Below are 23,757 nucleotides of genomic sequence, written 5' to 3' on the forward strand. Positions count from 1 at the left end.
AGCTAGCTTTGGCACTTCCTTTACAATGACAGCAGGTTAGGAAGTAGACTATTGCATGAGTGAGAGAGGTGAGAGGATTATCAGCGGCAAATGGGAACTTTCCAGGAGTGTCGGGTTTCATTGTGCTCAACTTTGATAGGTGAAAGGCTACAGACAATGATGTATGGTCCATGTATGTATCTGAATGTATAAACACGGCAATCTGAGGGCGGGAAGAGGAATAAAAGGGCAAAGCCAGGGCAAGAGTGGGGAACGGCAGCAAAGGAATCAAAATGATTAGGGAGGAAAGGTTAAAAAGGGAGAGCAAGAGGGAGGCAGTCAAGCCATGTTTGTAAACTAGTCCCAGTTTTCAAGGGGAAGCTGTGTGTGCTGTTGGTCCAACACCGGTCTCCCCCTTCTCCCCCTTTTCCCAATCCTTCTCCCTCATTCTTTCCTCCTCAGCTGCTGACTGACAGCTACTGTGTCTCTAATTGGCAAGTGTGGATAGGAAAGAGTCAGGCTTATTCTCCATGGGAGGAAAGAGAGTGAAGTGGGGAGGAGACATCCAGGGAGTCTTCCCACAATACTTGAGAGAAGAGGAGACAAAGAAAGGAAGAAAGAGATAGGTGGCAGAAAGGCAGAAAGGGTGAGAAGGAGGGGGTGGAGGTGAGGGCTGAACATCTGTTTGGTAATCACTCTCTCCCCTCAGTGCAGTGTAACACATTCTGACACCTATTTGATAATTGGTGAGCCTGCCCTCTCCCTCAGCGCTTGGCTAAATGGTTGCTTGATACCAGGGGTAGCGGAGAGACTAGCTGCTGGCAGTGTGATATGTTTACTTGGTGCAGCTCAGGTGAAGATGCACAGCGGCTGTGTGTGGATATACGTGTGGCTATGTGTATACGAAGTGACTGCATGCTTGACAACTGTATAATGACCTCAGAGCAGTGCCGCTGCATTGTCATATAAGGACAGGATATGGATAAATACAATCTCTTTTGTTTCTTTTATCCCAGGTGCTGTTCGTAAAGATTTGCTTCAGCACAGACCTCATCCCTCTACACTGCAATCTTATTCAGAGTGGAGCTGAAGGAATGCACCCAGAAAAGGAGAATGATCTCCAGAGCCAAGAGGAGAGAGAGAGAGAGAGAGCGAGAGAGAGAGAGAGAGAGAGAGAGAGAGAGAGAGAGAAACCAATGGAAGGGAGGAGGTGGGCACCTTTGCTCCGGTCTCGACCACGGGTATTCTTGGGTTGATAATACAGATGTGGATGTTATTGCTTGAGAATACGCGTAGTCGAGTGGAGGCTTTATCATCAACATTGGACAAAAAGCAGAGCACTGTTTAATACAGCACAATGTCAGAGACCGGGCAGAAGCCAACCTGTGGAGGTGAAACAGATATTTTGGTGGGTTTTAATTAGGCTTCCAGTGGTGACTTTTTTATGGCAAAGGCTTATTTTTTCAGTCAGAAAGATTTTTAAATGGAATGCAATCAGAGCTAGTCTAATCAAATCCAGCCACTGAGAAGGTTTTATCATCACAGACTTATCAACCATGTCTTTACACCAGTGGAGGAAATGAGTTTGTGTCGGGGGCCAGATTCAGCCTCTCCTGCAGAGGTGCCGGTGCTGACGTCTTGCACCATGCCACTAAGCTAAACCCCCAGGCATTAGTTAGGGAGCTTAACACAAAAGTCTTCAGGCTCAGGCTTTAATACCAAACCTTCTTGATTACATACCCTTGTCATTTAGTCGTGCACATGAGTGATCCTATAATCTTATCAGTTGATGGGTGTCTTTCACAGCCCTTCACACTCAACATTTTCCTCATGCTTAACAGAAATCTAAATCTGAAGTTTCAGCCAAAGTGCCGTGTTCTTGGATGTAAATGTCTGCGATTCCATTGGATGGTACATTCTAACTGTGCATAACCATCATCCCACTGCACTACCTACTACACTTGCATTCCTATTTCTGACTCCTCAGCCCATGCTAAAAATGTGTGAGAGTTTGATGCCTGTAGCAGCAACAGGAGACAGTAACACATGAGGACATGTCAAGGCTTGCACCCATGGATGACATTTCAGCATTCAGCTCAGCTGACTGGCTTGTCATGATGGAGAGTCAGGCCTGCGTACACACACATTAAACTGTAAAAGGGTTCACATAATCTACGCGCCTGTAGGGAAATAGAGGATTGATGAATCTTGTGAAAAACAGGACTACAGATACATCATGTATATAAACACACACAGATTGCAGCTGGTAGGTTCACAGGGTGCATGCCAGTGAGTAGATAAGGGACTGAGTGATTTTATAGGCAACTATTTTTAGTCAGAATGATAAATGTTTATGTATTTTATTGATCAAGTCGAGGTGTGGGTTTGAAGAATTCTTGGACATAAACCATGCTGATTAATCGGGCAGCAAAGATATTGAAATAAAACATTCTGAATTACATTTTTGGTACATTAGCATTATTACTAAGAGTTATAAATGAGAAAAATCAGCATCTCTTTGCAAATTCAGCAATACATAAGCATCTGGTTGTGCCCATGATAAATTACACTCTTATCATTTACAATTCCATTTCTTACCACTGTGCAAGCAAATCTGTTAGTAATCATAATTTATACAAATGTAACTCTGACGTTGTATAAACTTGTTGATTGGGCACAGCCATTTGTGTGCTTTTGTGTGTATTTATGTGTGGATGTGTGTGTGCTTCTAAGCAACAAAATGACTATTGTGAGCACAGCTCCAGGTGCCTAGCAACCAAATCGCTCAGTTTCCTTGGCAACTGTTGCCTTGCACTCACTGTGTGGGTGATTGGCAGCCTTGACAACGGAGACGGAGTGACACTTGACCTCGCGTGCTGAATGGGAGAGGAGAAAGAAGCAGCGAGAAATAGAAGAGAGGGGGAGGAAGTGGGAGGTGATGTGCAGCGACAGAGGAGAGACTAAGTGATAATCATTCTCCATTGTAATCATCCTCCAGCATGTTTCATAAGGCGTCGTCAATACCTCTCCAGCTGGGGTCCATCATCAAACACAATACACGGAGCCGTGTGCACATGCACGGACACACTCGTCCTGGGTGGAGAGCCCAGGCAGGCACTCCACATCTCATCTATTATCACTCAGCCCTGCCTGGTGCACAACCTTGCTACACTGTGTCTGCTTTCATTTGTGGTCTGCTGCATCCTGTGCTCTGTGGGGATGAATGGATGCTGGACTCCTAAGAATGTGTCACACTTTTAGATTCTGCAGGACACTAGATCAGGAGCTGCACAAAAAGACATTTTACTTTGAAATAGGTGCCGCCAGTGTTTTTGGCACATTTTAGTATAAATTGTGTAGTTATTAAAAATGTGTTTTCAGTGTTCTACATCTAGCCATTGTACTGTACATGATTGTTTTTTCACTCACAGCATTTTCTTTGTGGCTGACGATGTATAAAACTAAATCAACAGTTGAAGCGTACAAAGTCAAATAAAAAGCCTCATTTGGAAGTGGTGTGTTCTTTCATCTCATTAAGCATTTCCCATGAAATCTGCAGTTTTTCATACACAAATCACTATCTACTGCAGCTCTGTAGAAGTAATTCAAAAGCATAATAATTTCATTTTATAAATGCAGGGCTGACTCCTGTAAAATTATGTTATATCAATTGTCAAACACTTAGTTTACTGAATGTAACTTCTTCAACGTGTCAACTAAATATCAACTGTGATGTCTTTTCTCTGGGGATGAACGTCAAGAGCACACACACAGGAGAAACGCACAATGCTCCCTGGGCACCTCGCATGCTCAGATACATTAAATGCAGATAACAAATTCCTTGCATATATACAAACAGTACATTCACTCAGTTCATTAAGTATAGCGGAAACTCGTGCATTCTAATACAACAGTCTTGTACTAAATCTTAGCTTCATGAGGGTTTGGTATTTAGCATTACTTTAAAATAACTGGAAGAGCTGTTGATTCAAGTGCTTTCATGTTGGAGGCTGCAGTTTGTTGTACTGCTGAATTGTACCAATGTTTCTCATTTTAATCAGTGGGCTAGGCTATAACAGAAACACTTTTATTTCAATCCAGTTAAACAGCACCACAAACATTCTCCAGTGCAGGACTGTGATATTAAAATGCATTTGTTTTAGCTGGTGTACCTGATGTTTTGGCGAGTGAGTGTATATACATGGGAAACAAAGCTGAGTCGATTTGATTTATGTCACACCTAAAAGCCCCATCATTGCTCTGGGTCACATGTTCATCTAAAGAACTGGACAATGTTGTTTATTTGGATGCAAGCCCACATAAAACATTATAACACATACACTCATTAACGTAAGTGTTTCGAGAATCTGCTTGAAAACCATCGAAACAAATCCAGTAGTTCTTTAATTTACAGAGCAATTTAAGAAATTAGTTTATATCTTTGACTGGTTGAAGATTTATATCTCCAGTAGAAACCAATGGAATTAAGCCGAGTGCCACAGGCAGTAAAGGTAAGTCAGAACACATTGAGGAAAGTATAACATTTTTTTTTTTGTTATTTTATCAAATATAGTAATTAGTAATAAATAGAAAGTACTGATGATGTGAAATTAATCCTTTAATTCCCTAATTACACTTGATATTCAGTACATTTACAAAACAGCTTTATTTCATTATAGCACTGATAGCTGCATAGGAAAATAATCACTTGGTGTGATGATGATCTTTTAGGAAAAATATTCATTTCAACTTTGCAGGTTTTCCCAAACAATTTTTCTTTAATTTCATGAACATGTAAGCTAAAAACATACAATCAACCGAGAAACTGAACTGATTAAGAACAATTCTAAACTTATGAACTTAGCAGCTAAGCATTTTGTTCCTCTCCACTGTGGAATGACCTAATGTTGCAACACGACTGTCTAAATGGATGGTGAGAGGTGCTAGTAATAATGTGAACAGAACCCGTAAGATGATGATTATTTAACACAAAAGAAACACTTTGAAAAACTGTTGCATTCACATGAGATGCTAAAAACAAACTGCTAGGTGTAACCTCAGACCACAATTTGTGTTGGTGTGATAATAAGATCCAGGCCAAGAAGTTCCCTTCCTCAGAGTGATCGAGAATCGTGTAAAATTTTAGGTTTTCAGCTTTTCAATACTCAATGTTTAGTTTTCAGGTCATTCAATTCAAATTAAAATAAAAACATCCAAGATGGGATCCCTTACTCTTATACGCCAGAGTTCTTATAAAACTTATGCATGTTAAGGTAACTATAACCCTTAAAAACAAACAACTTCTGTTAGAACAGTTCTTGTAATCTTCAATACACCATTGTATCAGCTTGATTCAAAGAAATCTTTGAGACCCATTCAAAGAAGTACAACTGAAAACCGACAGCTCTGCTGAATGTGTGAAGATAAATCCGGGTACACTGCACACACATAATTATGCAATAAATCTTGAGAGTCAGAAGTAGAGTTGTGGGTTGAAACCTTACACAGAGAAGGGAGAACTCTGAAGATGACAGAAACATTTCACAGCATGTTTGTGCTAAAGCTCTCATAAGCAAGACTGCAGTTCACAGAGTTGGAAATCTCAAGTGACCATAAAGCCTGCGGGTAATCAAAGTGTCAAAAATGTCCAATGCCCAGCTTGATCCTAAATGGGCTCAAAACAACCAGCCACATGCTCATCCTCTCCACCTTCCTGAGAGAATTCAGGCTCCATGAAGGCTACTGATTGGCTGCTTCACAAGCATCTATCCAATCACTGTACACATCCACAGGCTCTGACAGATCTGAAGAGCAATGGATTAAGGATAAAAAGTAAACATAAAACGACATTTAAAAGACATATGAGCTGAAAAGGACATGAGCTTTGAAAATTAATGAAGGTGGGGGGGTCGAGGTTTCTACTGTTTTGAATTGAACTGCAATTAAATGCGTTTTTCCATACATTAAAAGAGCTTGAGTTTACAATATTCATGTCTGTGTCTGTTATTTGATTTAGTTGTCCACTAAAATCCATTTAAACTAAAAGATTAATTAACTACAAAGCCTCTAATTGATATATATTTTAAGTATTATTTTATTTGAATGTGTGTTTTATGGAGTAGCTGTGAAGTGAATTTCCTTTGGGATCAATAAGGTATATCCATCCATCCATCCATCCATCTATCAGTGTGAAATTTACCAGAAGTAAAAAACATATAATAAACATTTTCCAAGGTCCTTCTCTCTGTCAAAGGTAGTTGTATACCTCTAAGTACAACACTGAAACAACTTATTTCTCAGTTTTGTTGGGTTAGGGATGTTTTTAGGGATGCCAATGTTGTTCAAAGGTAACAAAACAGTTTGACTATTTAACCCAACATCTTACAGCCATCAATGGCAAAGGGAGTTTGCTCGGTTGTCCTCATTGACTTGTTGGTGGGATCTCCAGTAAGTAAGGAACTTGGGTCACAATATGGAGGGATGTATTCACACGTTTTAAACTTATTCCAACAATACCCTCAATAAGATGTTTACATGCCTTAAGAAAATTAATATTCCACTAATATTTCTGTTTAACGTAGCAAAACCATCAGCTGATGCTCTGAATACAGGTCCAACATACGCTCAGTCAAAAAATGTATTCAGATTAATGCGTGATGAGGAACATCCATACAGCTGATTAGTAGAGTGCATGGAAACATTATGTGTCACTGCTGTCTCTGCAGGACAGCTAATGAAACTAAAACTGGAGATTTCATATCCAGATTAAAGCCTCTAAATAAATGATTTGGTATTATTTTGTTAAACTAATATCCCTCAAGAATTAACTTTAATGTTCTGAGATAATAAAATAACGTATTTTTACTTCCCTGCCTCATTACTATTTTGCTGTTGGAGGAAGACATGTTAGCTAAGACTCGTGTGTGAGTAAGGATACAGGTAATGGGGGTCTGGAACTCCTCCAGGCAGACTGTACATGATATTATCCCAGTATTTCTGCTTCTCTCCCTGTTGAAAGAAAAAATAAAGTTAGCAACCGCCTAATAAATCACCAAAAGAAATATCAAAGTGTTGTGTTTTAAATCGAGGGCATTATTTGGTGAGTTACATTTTGACATCACATGATTTCTCGTGGTTACAGAAAGGACAGGTGAACTGAGAGTCCAGATCCCCGGTCATCTTCTTCTTAGGAGGAGGCTTTCTTTTGGACTTGCGTCGACCCATTGCACAATAACTGAATCAAGTCTGAGTGGAAGAAACAAAGAGAAGACCATTTTAAAGACGACAAGACGTGTGTTGGGTGAATAGGGTGAATTGTGAGAATACCTGACCAGAACTCCAGTTTGTAGTTGCGGCACAATATTGTTGCTAAGTTAGTAGGCTAACGTTAGCATGATTGTTGTTGGTCTCACTACACTACAATTAATCTCACGACAAAAATACAAGTTGAATAGACTCTGATAAGAAAGCGTATTTGTTTATAAATCCTCTAATCGCAAACATTAAATAAACAACGACTGTTAAGTGTTATCTGGTAAAAGTTTATTCGTGTTTACCTTTTCTTGTTGAAAATACACGCTGCCGTATTGAAGTAGCAACTTCCGTGAGTCCCGGCGCCAGCAGCTGCTTGCGTTAACGATTGGAAGGAGGCTTGCGCTTCACAGCAAGTCATTGGCTGTCTGGCATGTCACTCAACTTCAATAACATGAACAGTGACGAAACAGAGTCGGGATTGGTGGAGAGAGCGCAGATTTATTGAATCTATGGTGTTGATTCAAATACATAGATATTTTTCTCAAAAGTAGAAATAGACGATAAAAACAGGAGGTGGTCTAGAAAAATGTTCTAGAAAGAATTGTTTTAAATTTTATTTTGAAAAGAAAAAAATAGTGTTTTTTACAGTTGGAATTTCATAATATTCAGGTGACCGGTTTACTAGACCCCCTGAATGGTGGCCATTTCTGTTGAAAAAAATAAAACAGAGGAATCTGCTATAGACTTTATATAATATAGCCTGTTGTGTTACATAAAAAAAACTGAAGAGATCAGTGTTATACTTTATACATTTAATTCAGTATCTTAGACTACCAATTTTTAGAGATGAGAATTTCTACCGACACACCACACCAGATGGTGGCGCTAAAGGGTCATGGTTATTTTGCTACCGTCGACAATAAACAAGGAAGAAGAATTAAATCGACACAGGCTGCTTCCGCGTGGCGGCGACAAAGATGCTAACCAAGGTTTGCTGTCGTTTCTTCAACGCACTCCATTTTGTAAACGTTTTGCCATGCGTTCCAGAAATCTTAAATTGTGATCATCAGCACACATCTCGAAAGGTTAGGTCAGTGTCAAGATGGCTGTGTTGCACTTTCTTCAATGTTTGGTTTTAATATAGCATAATAAATTAAAAACCTCCAACGCTTTGGCTGTAGACGAACAGCAAACTTGCTCCAACAATATTAGTTTGAATCAAATTTATTATCACTCTCCTTAGTTTAGCTTGTTTAAATGTGCTGTTCTGATGCACAGAAGTTAAACCAATAAATTCAAGTGAATACCTAAACATTACTGCACCATTTATACAATAAATGTGTTTATTGTATTTATTTATTTGTATTGTATTGTATATTGTTTGACACAATTATAGAAACCTTTATAAAAGTTTTACACTATAATAGATATTTTGAATTTCTCCAAACAATCAGTTTTGTTTCATCTTCAAACAGATATTCAATTTATAAGGGTATAAATCCTCAAAATTGTGAAGCTGAATTAGTCCATGGGTCGACATGTGTCAGCACTACAGAACGCAAATGCATAAGAGATAATGTAATTACAGTTTTGCATGAGACTTGTAAGCAGTTGGCCTTAATAATGGTGGACAAAATCCATAAAACCCTTTTATAATACTTTGTCTTTATGCTACAGATTTGGTTCTTAAATTTGGTAGAGATCCATCATGTGGACAGTGAAGGTGGTCGGCCTCGGGGTGTTGGCCCTCTCTCTCAGTCTGGAGCTGCTTTTCCGTCTCTTTTGTCGTCTCAAACCTTCAAAGACCTTAAATGAAGTCCTCTTCTTCCCCTCAGAGGTGGCCTGTGTGGAGCACATTTTCAGTCCCACTTCACCTCAGTAAGTGAATCTGTAGTAAATGTAAAGTAAAGTAGGATAAAAAGTAAGTTATTCATAATTTTCTCTATATCACTGTCAATAGTGTTGTATAAATGGCTACAAATAAAAAGAAATTCACAACCCCTCAGTGTTCTCATCAGTGCTTTACTTTAACTCAGTAGACATAATGTTTTATCAAATGGATGTTTTTGCATAAAATCTGTGCTGAAAAACAAGCTTTAATTCAGCAGCCATTAAGTGTTACCATTGGTACAGCTCACACATGACTGTGTAGATATTACAGTTTAGTTTATAAGTGTGTGTGGGGTGGGGGGTGTATATATATATATATAAATGGCTTGGTTAAATGCGAAAAAGAAATTTCCCCACTGTGGGATCAAACATGTGAATCAATTTCCTTGTTTTTCTGCCTTTTCAGGTCCTGTTTCTGCATGTTGCCCCATGGTGTAGAGACGTCTTTATCCCGTCTTCTACGCCACATCCTGTCCGCATCCTCCTCTCTGGACTTGTGTGTCTTTGCATTTTCCAACATGGACCTTGGTAGAGCTGTATTAGTGCTCCATAGCAGGGGCGTAACCATCCGAGTTCTCACTGACAAGGACTACTCTGCCATCTCCGGCTCCCAGATAGGACTCCTCCGGAAGGCCGGTAAGGGAAGCACATCTGCTTATTTTTTAAATCACTGTGGAGTGTATGTCTTCATGCTGTGTGACAATGTGAAGACACGTCCTTATGCCTTATACGTCCTTTCTTTCACAGGCAGTCACATGTAGCCCATGAAGAGATATTATTAGTTAAAAGTCACACCAAGCTCTGTGAGATTATTATTGTAGACTCTTGAGATACAAGAAAGATGACGCTGGTCTTACTCTGAGTTCTTGGACTTCAGGTGTCATTGCCAGTAAGTCTCATGGGGTTCCTTAACAGTGAATAGAGAGATGATAGGAGGTGTCTGAGTGAATGGATGTTGCCACTACAAGCCCTCCTATGAGTCAGAGTACTCGTGCACTGAAAGGTTTTGGGTCAAGTGGCTGACTCATGCTGTCTCACTTTCCCCCTCAGTCCTCTTTACATTTGATAAATGACTGCCACTGTATATTTTAAGCAAGAATTAAGTAAGTACAAAATTGGCAACCAGGGGGCAAATGTTATTAGGCAAAGTGTTTCTCAGTGAGTGTGTGTTTGTGTGTGTTTACTCCAAACCTCCATCCCTTTTTTTCATCTTTTCTCAATTATATTTGATTATTATCTCACAGAAACCTTTTATCCTAAACTGTGGACAGTGAGAGAGATCTCTCTGATTGGCTGTTCAGTTGAGAGACAGTGCACAAGAAGAAAAATGGAAGTGACAAAAGTAAATAAAGGGCACACGCATGGCTTTTTTGTTGTTGTTTTATGGCTTCATGTAATCTGAACTTTCAAATACACAAATATTTTGACAATGACATGATCATCTAGAATGAATAAAGATTAGACCAAGTGATCAGTATGTTACAGGAGATGTCTGCTCTATACGTTGGTTTGCAACTCTTCCTAGCTTCCTACCTTCTCAGCTTGTAGAAGCTCTTCCAGTTTCCCAGAGAAGTTATTTAATTTCATGCAGGAACAGGAGGTCTGTGCAAGGTAGCCATTGGCTGTCGTCTTTTCGTTGTGTTCAAGGGCAACTTTTTGGCCTAGACACACTTGGCTGACTGCAGTATAGGTCATAAGTACCACCCCCTCCATGTTAGTGGATGGGACTTGGGCCAAACTAAAACAGTAAAGTACACATCACATAATTTTTAGGGCGTTAATATATAATATAATGCTCATGTATGTTCAAGGGTCCATTTTTCAGTTTTGTTTTAGTTAGTTATTTGACTCTATAGAAACATGATGTAGCACTGATGCCTTACAGCAAGAAGATTCCAGGTTCCCTGGGGCCTTTCTGTGTGGTGTTTGCTTGTTCTCTCTGTGTCTGCATGGGTTCTCTCCAGGTACTCCAGTTTCCTCTCACTGTCCAGAAACAAAAATTGGCCGTAGGTGTGCATGTGAGTGTGAATGGTTGTCTGTCTCTCTGTGTTAGCCCTGTGATAGACTGGAGACCTGTCCAGGGTGTACCCCGCCTCTTGTCCAGTGACAACTAGGATAGTCCCCGCAGCACAGTGCTGTATTAAGTAAATGCGAGTGAGGCTAGTGGAAGTACAGGCAGGTCATCGATAACGTGGCTCCACCCTCAGACAATACTGTGCAGGCTCTGGCTTCAAACTCGCAAGATGGCATCGCTGCTATCCCCGGAATTCTAAGAAGTCCAAAAAGCTATTTCCATGGCGCAACTGTGGGGACTAAGGGACATTTTCACTGGAATCAAAAAGCTCAGAAAATTGACTTTTAAAAACGCATGTCTTGCAGTAGTTTTCTTTTGTTGTTTTTTTAAGGGGCCATGCACTTGTCTTTTAGAGAGAGGATGCAAGTCAAATCTCGAGAGTAATTTGGAATGCAAAAATTACTGTTCTGAAGGTTCCTGAACATCAGATAGTCTAGTAAATTAACGCTCCTGTCAAAGATGGAAATTTGAAAAACTGTATGCGTGCCACATTTTATATTAGAAAAATCTATATATGTTTTTATTAAATTCCAATTCTTGGTTTATGTGAAAAAGGTTGCAACACTAAAGAATAAGCTTCAGTGCACTTCTCTTGGGCTTTGGAAAGCAATTTGGGAAAAATGAAGTGAAAGAAAAGTGTCCCAAATGTTTGATGATGTTGGCGTTCATTATTGTATTTACAGTGAATGAGCAGAGGTTTATAAGTATTTCTTACATACATTTTGGGTTTTACAACTCGATACTGACCACATATAAACTCTTACACATATCAGTGTTTAAATCCTAAAATAGCACTTGGAAGGCTTAAGGTTGTCATGATCATGAAATTTCAGTTGACAATGAATTGTCATACAAGCCAGATTGATTGACTGCCCCCATATAAGAAGCTCTAATTCTCCTGTCAGGTGTTACGTAATGCTACAAGACAAGAAAGAGAAGTGGATATTTGTCTCTTCTGTTAGTTTCAGTACAGGTGAATTGGAAGTATTATCACCATTATGCCAAATGATCACGATCTACTCAGATAATGTCTATTATGCGACAACACTTTATAATTCTGCCAGGCCTACCTAAACCTAAAGTACAGGAATGACCCCTCATGATAGTTCCCTTTATGTATTCACGAAAAGTACTCATGTCAGCATCAAAAGAAACTCATTGATAAATATGCACAACCCACAAATTCATTGTAGCTAGGGAGGGATCACATATAGTGTAGGACATAAAGACTTTTCTCCATCCTCTGCTGTCCACACTTTTCTCCCTAGGGATCTGTGTGCGGTGGGATGCGGACTCGGTGTACATGCATCACAAGTTTACAGTGGTGGACGGCCGGCTGCTCATCACCGGCTCCCTCAACTGGACACTGACAGCAGTGCAGAGCAACATGGAGAACACCCTGATCACTGAGGAGCCAGACCTGGTGCAACCCTTCATTAAGGAGTTCCAAAGGTTATGGGAGCACAATGATCCAGCCCGATACCACCACTCAAGTCACCAGACACCTGCTGAATTCATGAAGCTTTGAAGTTGAAGACATTCAAGTAAAATCTGTTTAGTAAGCTTGGCCACAATGTGCCTGAATGAATCCTTTTCTAATATCAAGAAGCTGGCCTTGTTAACGTTTTGTTTTTGAAGTCTTAATCATATCAAAGTGACAGAATTGTGAAAGATAAAAGGAGCTTTAAGATATTCTTTTTTGTGTGTGTGTGTGAAAACCATGGCATTGTCATGATTAATCAGACCAAGGCTGCCATTAACGTAGTACTGTTTCACATAAACATGTTCTTTGTATCATATCACATAGATTTGTTCCACTTGTAAAGCAAATTATTCTTTCCCGTGTGTGAAATATGTGGTGTTAATGTTGTTTTGAAGTTTTGCTCGCTGAGAACATTTCTTAATGTGGCTTTAAAGATTTTTCTGCTTTTTTTTCAGGTTGAAAAAAGTTGCAGTTTTTTTGAATGATCTCCAATTTGGTGATCAGATTGTTCTTTTGCATAACAACCTCTTAATTTTCTGCTTTTTATTAAAATCACTCAAAGTTACGCTGAGCTATTTGAATCCAGTGTATTTTGTGCTGCTGTTGTCTCAGTGCCTGTTGTGAGGTTTAGCTGGTCTGTTGCATCATTGCCCCTGCAGGTGTTCCTTTTTCTCTTGCTCTAACACGATTTACTTTGCATTAAACTCACAGAGGGGCCCACAGCAGTGTCTTGATCAGGTTTTCCAACACAAACGCAGTTGATCTGGTTAGGACATGCCTGCCTTGTTCACAGTCAGACTAAAGCTTGTAAATAAAGGGCAGAGTGGTGCGTTCGACTTAATTGTGTTATTTCATCGGTTAGCATTTTTTTCAGCGTAGTAAATGGTAATGTCACATTTTAAGAATCAGCTGCTCTATTTTCTGCGCTATTCAACACCCAGCAGTTTATGTTGGAGATGCGTCCAGCAGCCAGAGACTGCTACAAAATACCGGAAACACTACAATTTAACCTTCAAAATAAATCCGGATTAATTAGTAACATTTTTTGTTAGGCGTGCATCAATCTACTTCCGAATGAGCATGTTCTCTTTTATGTGTCTTGTGTGATTGTAAATTGAGCATGTCTTGTATTTTGGACCATGGGTCACACCAAATTAGAATTTATAAATATCTGTCGCATGATTCGTGTAAAAGATTAAACAAATCACGAAACGACTGCGATCTTGGTACCTTTCATATTTTATTTTGAAAGCTTGTTCCGGATGTGCTTTTCTAATCTGTTTGACTTGACGGGTTACACCGGTGGACGTCCCAGAGCGGTAGACAACCACATGCTCAGTGTGGAGATCCGGGAGCTGAGCACCTGAACAGGACCGGCCGCAGGACACACCCATCGGCAGCCAGGTAGACGCAGAATACCGAAGAAAGGACGGAGGATAAAGACTCATAAAAAAATAACAAACAAGAGGAAAAAAAAAAAAAAAAGGTAAGTGACATTCACTCGGCTTCTAGCTGCTGCATTGTGTGTTGTTAAAAATGTCTTCAAGTTGCAGCTGAGATACCGTATGGTAGGGCAGGGCAGGCAAATTAGACACAGACCGGTGAAACTTCCAACTATTAGCTTTCTGATTGCGGCTGATTTGCACACAGACAATTGGATTAATTAAACCTTTAAGTGTCAACAAGTAAAAAAGTTTCTTTATAAAAAATAATGGGAGCTGCTCTTATTCAAAACAGTTCATCAATAGGTGCTTTAGGCCGAATGTTTAGTAACATTAAGTAAATAACTTTAGTAAGACATGGCTGCTTTTAGGCGACATGACGTGATTGAATTTGATATAATAACTGCATACACCTCCTCACATCAGTTTGTAGGTAATTTGGGCGCATGCGTGGACGCTGGTGTTTTGCTGAGTGTGTAAGTAAGCTGCACAGCCCCTCTCTTTTTATAACCTTGGAAGTAGTATTGCTGAGCTGGTCTCAATCAAGAGACATCTTAGCAGCCAGGAAGGAGCAGGACTCAGCTGAGGGGGGTGGTAGTGGGGGGACAGGGGGTGGGGGGATTGCTCAGCCTCCCTATGATGCAGAGGTCTGGGGGAAGGAGAGAGGGTGAGGTATGGATGATGACAGGAGAGTTGCACAGATGGATGAATATGAGCGGGCAAAGGAAGATAGATGGTGGTGGGAGTGTGTTTGTGTGTGCGTTTAAGTGGGAGTGTCAGTGGGTGGATGAATGGTCACACTGGTGATAGATGAAATGCACAGGAAGGAGGGAGAATCTACCGCTCAGAGGCCACCGCTCAGTCCCCACTCATCCTATGAGTTTTTAACGTGAGTTCATGTGACAAATGGATAGAGGGAGCAGTTGGTAGCTGAAAGGGGGGAGAACCAGTAAGAGGAGCAGAGCCTGGCTGTGATTCATAGTGAACTGATGAAGGAGGAAGATGGATCATTTTTAAAACAACACTTTCAACATCCTCTCAGCTATTAGTGTGGATGAATTTCAGATTTGTGGGTGTTAACCTGAATTCTCAAGTAGCTCATATTTAACACTGACATTTGAACACTTAAACTCAATCTTAGTGCATTTCTCTCCAAGAAAAGGAATCTTCCAGTGGTTGGGTGAAGCGGTATCAGGCAGCAAGGTTGGTGATGGAGCCAAATCATTACTCACGTGCAAAAAAATGTTTCAGGTCTCGAGTTGCGTGTTCTCACCAGCACAGATGATTTATTCTGGTTTAGACATAACCCTTGATGTGTTACAGTTTTTTACAATCACTTTGCTACTATTTTCAGAACCTTGATGTCATTTTTCACAACTCTAGACACAAAACTCAAAACGGTTATCACTTGTAACACAGGCTGTCTAATGTTCAAAACATTGCATTGTGCATTCACATCTTTAAATAAATCTTGCACTTGCACAATCATTGGTTCAAAAAACAAATTTACTGTGAAATACCATTGAAACAGAACTATAGATCACCCTCACACAAGCAACCGATAGTTTCACTGTGTCATTGTTCGTACAATCATTAAATATTGTAGAACAAAATAGGTGATACAGGTTTCATTATGGTACTACATGTACAGTACAGTAAATACATCTCTGTAAAAGTACTGCAGTAGTAGAGAGAATACTACAGACACAGTGGAATCATTGAACAAAGTTTGTAATACAGTATATTGATGCAAAACACCAGATAGAGATAGGTAGATAGATAGATAGATAGATACTTTATTGATCCCCAAGGGGAAATTCAAGACAGTACAATCACAACATAGGTTTACAGTATTTGAATCAAAGCAAAAATACTGTAAATAGTCTGAAAAGGTGGTACAGTATTTGGGACCATAGACACGGTGTCTGATGAAGCATTGTAAAATACAGTATTAGGCTACATCCATGGATATTGTAGTCTAATTGGTTCATGCTCCACGCTAATTGGTGACAATGAATCTCATTACGTAAAGTATCTTGAAGCTTTCATGATTGGACATGGAAGATTGTTTGTCTGTTTCCATACAACTATGCATTCAGAGTAATGCAACAGTTACTTATCATTTTGAGCAGTTGTATCAATTGATAGTTAGATCATTGTAAGGAAATGAATAGACACTCATTTGAATGTAATGTGTGAATTGGCTTTTGAAATAGTAGTATTTTGATGTTAAGTTGTATCATATTGAACAGGTGATTTTTTTTTGAATGAACAAATGATCTAAGTTTTATGTGTATTGTATCCAAGCAATTGAGAAAAGGGTTAGAGTTTTGAAAAATGTGCATTTTGATCATTGGTTGTGAGTTTTTGTATAGAGTTGTGAAAAATGACATCAAGGTTCTGAAAATAGTAGCAAAGTGATTGTAAAAAACTGTAAATGCATTGAGCCATGTGGAAAGTAGCATTTAGCAAAGCAGAAGCTAGCAGGCACAATACTCTCTCATGGGCAACAGGCATGCATTTACTTGTCTCTCTGCTGCAGTGCAAAACAACAAAAATTCCGGTGCACCGTTCTCAAATAAATACATATGTAGAAATGTGTATAAAAAATAAAATATGCTAAAAGTTAGAAATGTAAACTTAAAAATCCATACCGCTTCGCGCACACATTTACACACATACTCTCATACAGACACACTACATATCCACTGTTCATTGTACGTGCATTGCCTTGCATGCACTGCAGCCATTTGCACATTAGTGTCCATAGTAAAGTGCTGTTCACGTGAATGCGTTGTTAATGTGATTTCAGTGTATCATTGAGGAGGGTGATGGCTTAGGGGTAGGAGGTGTTTCTAAATCTGGTGGTGTGTGTTTTTATTGATCGGTAACGCCTTCCAGAGACAAGCGCTTCAAAGAGGTGATGGGTGGAGTGGAATGAATCCCTAAGGATGCTCTGTGCCTTCTTCAGGGAATGGGAGGGGAAGATATCATCCAGGGCAGGCAGTTGTTGTTTTATGATATGTTGTGCCATCTTAATTATTATTATTTGCTGTTAGACACAACAATTAATTCCTTTATCAGTTGATATGTTGATTTTTATCCTTTAACTGACTGATTATTTAGTTATGAGGAACTACATTACTTTGTAGATTACAAAAATGCCACAATAGCTAAATGATTCAACAGCGCTCACCTGCCAGTCCGAAGAGGGTGGCCTTAAAAAAAGAGCTAATAGTTTTTGCTGGCAGGCAGTATTAGATCAAGACGGATTTATTTGAACTGTAAATGATGCAAGGTTGTTCTACTGGAGACCCAGAATAGATATCGTAGAGCTGCAAAGGGCCACAATATGTCTCCTTTAACTACTCATCATATCAGAACTAGCAATTTGCTTGGTCTTTTTCTGCGTTTGCTTGTTTCATTAGAAAGTGTCACAAATACGCCTTTCTATAAACGCCTTTAACAGACTTTACTTCATTTAATAGATGGCTTTAGCCCGAGATCCCGGGGTGGCCCAGGACCAGGGAGATGCGGCCGACCAAAACTTTGACTACATGTTCAAGCTGCTGATCATCGGCAACAGCAGCGTGGGAAAGACCTCCTTCCTGTTCCGCTATGCAGATGATTCTTTCACTTCAGCGTTTGTCAGCACAGTGGGCATCGACTTTAAAGTCAAAACCATCTATAGAAATGACAAGAGAGTCAAACTACAGATCTGGGTGAGACGGCAAAATACACTAATGCACTGATCACTGACGTTTTTGTTGATAATTTCAGTAGGTGTTCATGCGTTCATCAGAGCAAGAATGATTAGATTATAAGATTTATTAGATTAGAATTATATTATATAGAGGTGTTGTATATTATTATGTATAGAATTATAGATTATATTTTTTTTCATGCATTCTGCAGCCTCCTTCATTTCTTTCTTTTCTTACCTCTTTCCCTGCTTTACCTCTGTTTGACCCGTATGAACAGGGAGAAAGGAGAAGTAGTTTTGTCCCTTGGAAGTACAATGATAGCTTCTACACTATTGTAACTCTGCTTTCAGACCACTTCATAGAAGTCACAGTTTGTGGCTCTTTATTTGAGTATAAACCAAAACTTTGAGTTTCAGTCAGTGTGAAATATAAGAAACATGTTTTTTCCTGCTTTGAAGCAGTTTATCATCACATGCATGTAGTCTATTATCTTTTTTGAAGCAAGAAGGGAGACTGATAAGGTCCTGACCACAATGTGACTTTCAAAGTGTTTTGTTTGTTCAGGGCAGGACTTGAGAACAAAAACCTATCACACAGTGGTTTTGTTTTACATTGGCTCCAATAATGTACTAATAATTTGAGTAATAAACCAATCAGAACTCCTCATGCAAGCACATGAACTGGAACAGGCTGATTTGAAACAATCTTTTGTTTCAAATCAATCTTTTTTTTTATTAGTATTATTATTATTACATTTTCGTCATCCATTCAGTAATGAAATATTAGTGCCTAACAACTATGTAAACTCTTGATGATTTATTTTTTTTTCTGTTTGATTGGGATAAATAAACTTTCTGCATATGTTTGGTAATTATGTAGAGTAATCATCGGGTGACAAGGTAAGTTTCTGGGAGGGATAGAGGCATTGGAATAGCAAAGCAGTTCTGTGTTTTTGTTGAAGACTTTAAAAGAGTTAAAGGGGAACTACCGTTTTTATAACCTGGACCTTATATCTGGCATAAAATCCGATCGTTTACTCACCCATATAACCTTTTATATTATTATTTGGTACCGTTCGTCAGATATTTACATCTGCGTATATCCATGTAGTGGGAGTGACTGGGGCAACAGTCAACGCAGCCTGCAAATAACGCATTATCTTCCGCAAAACTTGTTCATTTCACCAGTATTAACAACTACATTGCAGCCCTCAGTCAACTTTGGCTATTGAATGAATTCAGTGTTGTCACCCTACCTCTTCTTCTGTTTCTAGCAGATTTAAACCCATTTGCATATGTCAAAAACCACTGTGAGTGTGATGTTTTATTTGGTGTTATTAATGGGGGAGGATTGTTTTTTAACTGGGATCATTAGCTTGTTTGGCCCGCTCTTTGGTTATATGCTTAAGGCTAATTGGTCTCTGCACACCTTTAGCAGTTAGCTCTGCATTGTTATTGTTGGACCACAAATCTGCAAACAAACACTGTTAGGAGTCCCGCTCATAACAATATATGTACAGTACGTTAATGGTGGTGTTTTCACTGAAAATTGTCTCGATCCTGAAAAATAGCGATTAAGAGTTTGCCTCTAGAAATAACGGCAACACTTGCCATTGCTGATTTCAGCAAAGCTCCAAATAATTTCTTGCAGACTTTTTTCATTCTCCTTAACTGATTTACTGTACAGAGAGAACAGACTTGACAGACAGTATCAACAAAACTGGGTATAAAATGCTGCAGTCTCTTTAATGTCAGCACTGTAATTTACTTGCGGCAATTAAAGGCATTTACCTGTGGTTGAGAGGTTTTAAAATTCACCCAGAAGCTGAGAGGCAGAGTGAATACAGCTTTTCAAAGCCTTGTTACACAACACAGACTGTTTATCCTCACCCTATTCCCTAGTTTGCCCTCTTACATGCTGCCGCCTGTCATGGATGTAAACTAATTTCCCACACTCTGGAGTTAATGACGGTTGATGTTTAACATTGTCCCCAGACAGCAGAGTTCATGAAAGATGCATGGGTTTGAGCTGCCGGAGCTGAATGTGCTTACTATGCAGACTGACACCCGGGACAGATCTATTGCTGAATGTTAGTAGAAGGCGAGGGCTCACCTCGAGTACTCCCGTTAGATGAAAGTAATACATCTTTTTTTAAGTTAATATATTCAGCACGCCTGCTCTTCGTTACAATGATACAGCTGCATACGTTTACAAGAGGAAGGTGCCAAGTAAAATGATGTTGCTGCAATAAAGACAGTCACATTAAAATCCTGCCGAAGAATTACAAAAGAAATGCAATGGATAGATTAACAAATAAGCAGCATTTCTTGGTTGTAGTTACACAACGCAAGATTCAAACTGGCTCCTCTACTTCGGTTCAACAAGCGAGAGACGGGAGCAGTGGTCGAGTGAGCTTAAGAGTCAGTGAAGAGAAGGAGCGGTGTTGGGATTAACAAAATAGTGAATCAAGGAAATCAAATGTTATTTTGTTAATTAGATTAGACATCGTTTTTGAAGACATTCATAATAATAATAATAATAATAATAATATTAATAAAAAAGAACTGCACTCATTATACCAGTTGACCATAGGATGGCTTGGTAACATTTCATACTGTTTCTCAGATAGTATGGTACCTTTAACCATTTGTTTTCTTCTACACTGAGTAGAGTACATATGCATGGTTTTATATAGTTGCTGGCATTACATTTCAGAGGGGAGAATATTTGAAGTTATAACAATAATTGTGTTGCAGTTTTAATGTATTCATACATACATTCATACATTTTCAGGACATTTGTGTTCCTTGCGGTACAGCCAGCAGGAGACTCTGTATCCTGGTTTGTTTACAGGGTGTGGCAACATGAACATTTGAAGGGAGGTGTTACTTCTGTTCCAAGAAAGTTAATAATTGACTTTTCTGTTTCTACAGAGTTCTTCTTTCAGTAATGTTTTTAAAGCAGTTTGACTAATGTTAATCTTAAGACTTCTGTTGTATTTTTCAGTAGCACTTTTTGTTGTTTTTATTTATGTTTAAACATACGCGTCAGCTTAAAATTCCTATTTTCTTCTAAATTGTTTGTGTTTAAGCAAACAAAAATAATTTTAATCATTAATCTAAGAAATTTCACTTTGTTTTTGTGTGTTTCCAGGACACGGCGGGGCAGGAACGCTACCGCACCATCACCACAGCTTACTACAGAGGAGCCATGGGATTTCTGCTCATGTATGATATCACAAGCCAGGACTCGTTCTGTGCTGTTCAGGATTGGTACGTAGATCTGTAGATGTAGCATCATACCAATGAACCACCATCAACATGGGTGTGTTTAGTGTGTTCATTAAGTAAAGGCATTTGTAAAACAATGTGTTTTCCTTTTAAATACATTAAAAGTTCTTACACAAAACGCTTTTGCTGTTTTTAATAAAAAATAACATGAAGAAACTGTGTCACTGAAGCTGCAACAGGCATTGACCAAAAAGAATAAAACATACATACTGTATTTATAGACTTTGTTTTACTACAGTCAAAGATTAATAACATATTACTGAAATATTAATTTACATATAAGATAAGATAATCCTTTATTTATCTCACAGTGGGGATAAATTATGATGACGCATCATATTTTGGAAGTTGATCATATGTTTTCTATAGAAGATAATATTTTGAAAGCGAACAAATAACTTTGCCCTTGAATTAAATATGGTGGAGTAAAAAAAATTATATTGGCCTGTAGAGTTATTGTATCAGTAAAGTTCAGGTACTTGAAAATGTAGTGTAGGTCTTGAGTACATGCTTTGCCAGCAATGCTACAATTATGCTATAATAGCACAATACAATATTACAACCTTGTAATATTAGAAATATTTCTATATACTATTTCCCCAGTGTTGTGAGTATTCTTTGCTTGTCGTACGGCTGAGCAATTGTGAAAATGTTTTGTTGCTGCTTCCCAGGGCAACTCAAATCAAGACTTACTCATGGGACAACGCTCAGGTTGTGCTGATAGGGAATAAGCTGGATTTAGAAGAGGAGAGGCAGGTCCCAACTGAGGATGCCCAAAGAGTGGCCACAGAGCTCGGTCAGTACACACATTTATCACATCAAGAGCACATGAACCAGCATTACTGAAAAATTGCTAAAGATCATTCGACCTCTCTCCACTCTCTCTCCACTCTCTCTCCACTCTCTCTCCAGGCTTCCAATTCTTCGAAGCCAGCGCCAAAGACAACATCAATGTGAAGCAAGTGTTTGACAAACTGGTGGATGTAATTTGTAAGAAGATGAACGAAAGCGTCAATGGTGATGCTAGTCCTTCTGCTAATCACAAGGCTGAAGGGCTGAAGGATATGCCCCGCGCCAGTCAGAGTGGCTGCGCATGCTGATTGCTGAATTCAAGTTTCAACCTTAGACACACATTTGCACACTAAATACAGATTATCTAAATTGCCATCTATCATACATCATTGGGAATGTACTTTAACGCCAGTTACTGGAATACTGCTTGGCTCCCTTCTTTTTATGTATTTTTTTAAACATGTCCTCATCATTCCAATGAGACTGTTACACTGAGATGCCAAAGAGCTGCACTAAGCGGCTGTGCTTTTTGCACGACACCTCTTCTTTACCATTTCCTGTTTCTACAGTGTATGCATGAACAGCAACTGGTGCAGGTGAGGATGTGAATGAAAGGCACGAACCAGATCAGTATGGCATGGGGATTCAGATTTACTTGTGTCATGCTTCCCCCTTGTGGGTGTTACATGAAAATACATCACTGTGACTCATTTTCCTACATGTGTACCCATGAGTTAGGCCCATTTAATCTGGCTTGAAATAGAAGGCTATTTCAGTACAAAGCTTAACACATCTGAAAGTTGACCTGCCTCTGTATCATTTCAGGTGCATAATTCACTCTTGTTAGTATAGTTGTGTGACACTCATTTGCAACTTTTTTTCTTTTTGTACATTTAATAGTTAATATTGTTCAGTATTTCATTGTCAGATTCATTGTGTCCCTCTCAAAATTGAGATTAAAACATATGAATCTGTACATCATGTCTGTTGGCGTTCATTTAGTAAACCTAATCTACTTCTCATTGATAGGCAATGTTAATAAGAAATCCAAAGTTTGGATTCAATGTTGGCATCACTATAATTCATCACTAAACCGATTAATTAATCAAGTCACATATTTTTGCTGCAAGTGTTTTTCCATTTATATTAGTATAAAACTTTCAGCATATCATTCATGAACATAATGACAAGAGTGTAAAGCTTTACTATTTGCACATAGATCATAAAATCTGTCTGTGAATGGACTTTGGTCACCAGGAAATATTTCTTACCGAGGCAGAAAAGCCAGTGAAGTGTAGGGTGTGTGGGACTCATGCAGGTATATGTATATTCCTGATAGTTCAGTCAAGAGCGGGCACACAGACATCCCTGCTTTACAGGTATGGGCTTTATTCTACTTAGCTGATATAGAAACTATTTCTATAAAGATAAATTAAGAAGTGTAATATATATATGTGTCACCAATGTGGTGCTATATTGTGTGTGTGTGTGTGTGTGTGTGTGTGTGTGTGTATATATATATATATATATATATAGTTAAATGTTCTGCTCAAGAGTTTTGAGTTCCTGTATCCAGAGGCAATCCTAGGGCCAACTGGGACCATAAGCAGCAAATGTGTTGAACCTAACTCAACTTGACTAAACCATCTCTGCCACTGGGGTTCGGTATGTCATTCTTAAAAATCCACTAGATGTCGCTGTGTCTTTAAGGGGTTCATTTCCTTACAGGAAGAGAAACAAATGTTTAAGGGACTGATATCATGACATATTCTGAAACTCCAATCTCTAGTAACAGATTGAGGTCAAGTGTTAATAAAGGTAATAAATATAATAATAATAAAAAATATAT

At 38.9% G+C, this 23,757-nt stretch overlaps 3 protein-coding genes across 5 annotated transcripts; 2 read left to right on the top strand and 1 right to left on the bottom strand.

Annotated features, from left to right (window-relative positions):
* Positions 1–4,584: 4,584 nt before the first annotated feature.
* Positions 4,585–7,592, bottom strand: LOC311497772 (transcription elongation factor 1 homolog). Its single transcript, XM_084558142.1, has 4 exons — positions 7,536–7,592; positions 7,088–7,224; positions 6,917–6,987; positions 4,585–5,783 (listed from the first exon to the last, which is right to left on the bottom strand). The coding sequence occupies exons 2-4, from the start codon at positions 7,201–7,203 to the stop codon at positions 5,719–5,721; spliced, it is 252 nt and encodes an 83-aa protein (XP_084414268.1). The 5' UTR covers positions 7,204–7,224; positions 7,536–7,592; the 3' UTR covers positions 4,585–5,718.
* Positions 7,593–8,721: 1,129 nt separating this feature from the next.
* Positions 8,722–13,367, top strand: pld6 (phospholipase D family, member 6). 3 transcript variants are annotated; one of them, XM_084557692.1, is made up of 4 exons: positions 8,722–9,111; positions 9,530–9,759; positions 12,466–12,755; positions 13,136–13,367. In XM_084557692.1, the coding sequence occupies exons 1-3, from the start codon at positions 8,942–8,944 to the stop codon at positions 12,723–12,725; spliced, it is 660 nt and encodes a 219-aa protein (XP_084413818.1). In that variant the 5' UTR covers positions 8,722–8,941; the 3' UTR covers positions 12,726–12,755; positions 13,136–13,367. The 3 variants fall into 3 exon arrangements, with proteins under 3 accessions (XP_084413818.1, XP_084413819.1, XP_084413817.1); XM_084557693.1 differs by having other exon boundaries at positions 12,466–12,741; XM_084557691.1 differs by lacking the exon at positions 13,136–13,367 and having other exon boundaries at positions 12,466–12,889.
* Positions 13,368–13,629: 262 nt separating this feature from the next.
* On the top strand, positions 13,630–22,884 carry rab3da (RAB3D, member RAS oncogene family, a). Its single transcript, XM_084570146.1, has 5 exons — positions 13,630–14,166; positions 17,611–17,844; positions 20,980–21,098; positions 21,788–21,912; positions 22,029–22,884. Exons 2-5 carry the CDS (start codon positions 17,611–17,613, stop codon positions 22,214–22,216), a joined length of 666 nt encoding a protein of 221 aa, XP_084426272.1. The 5' UTR covers positions 13,630–14,166; the 3' UTR covers positions 22,217–22,884.
* The last annotated feature ends 873 nt before the right edge of the window (positions 22,885–23,757 follow it).

The sequence above is a fragment of the Chelon labrosus genome (assembly GCF_963514085.1).
Source record: "Chelon labrosus genome assembly, chromosome: 2".
In the NCBI taxonomy this organism is placed as follows: Eukaryota; Metazoa; Chordata; class Actinopteri; order Mugiliformes; family Mugilidae; genus Chelon; species Chelon labrosus.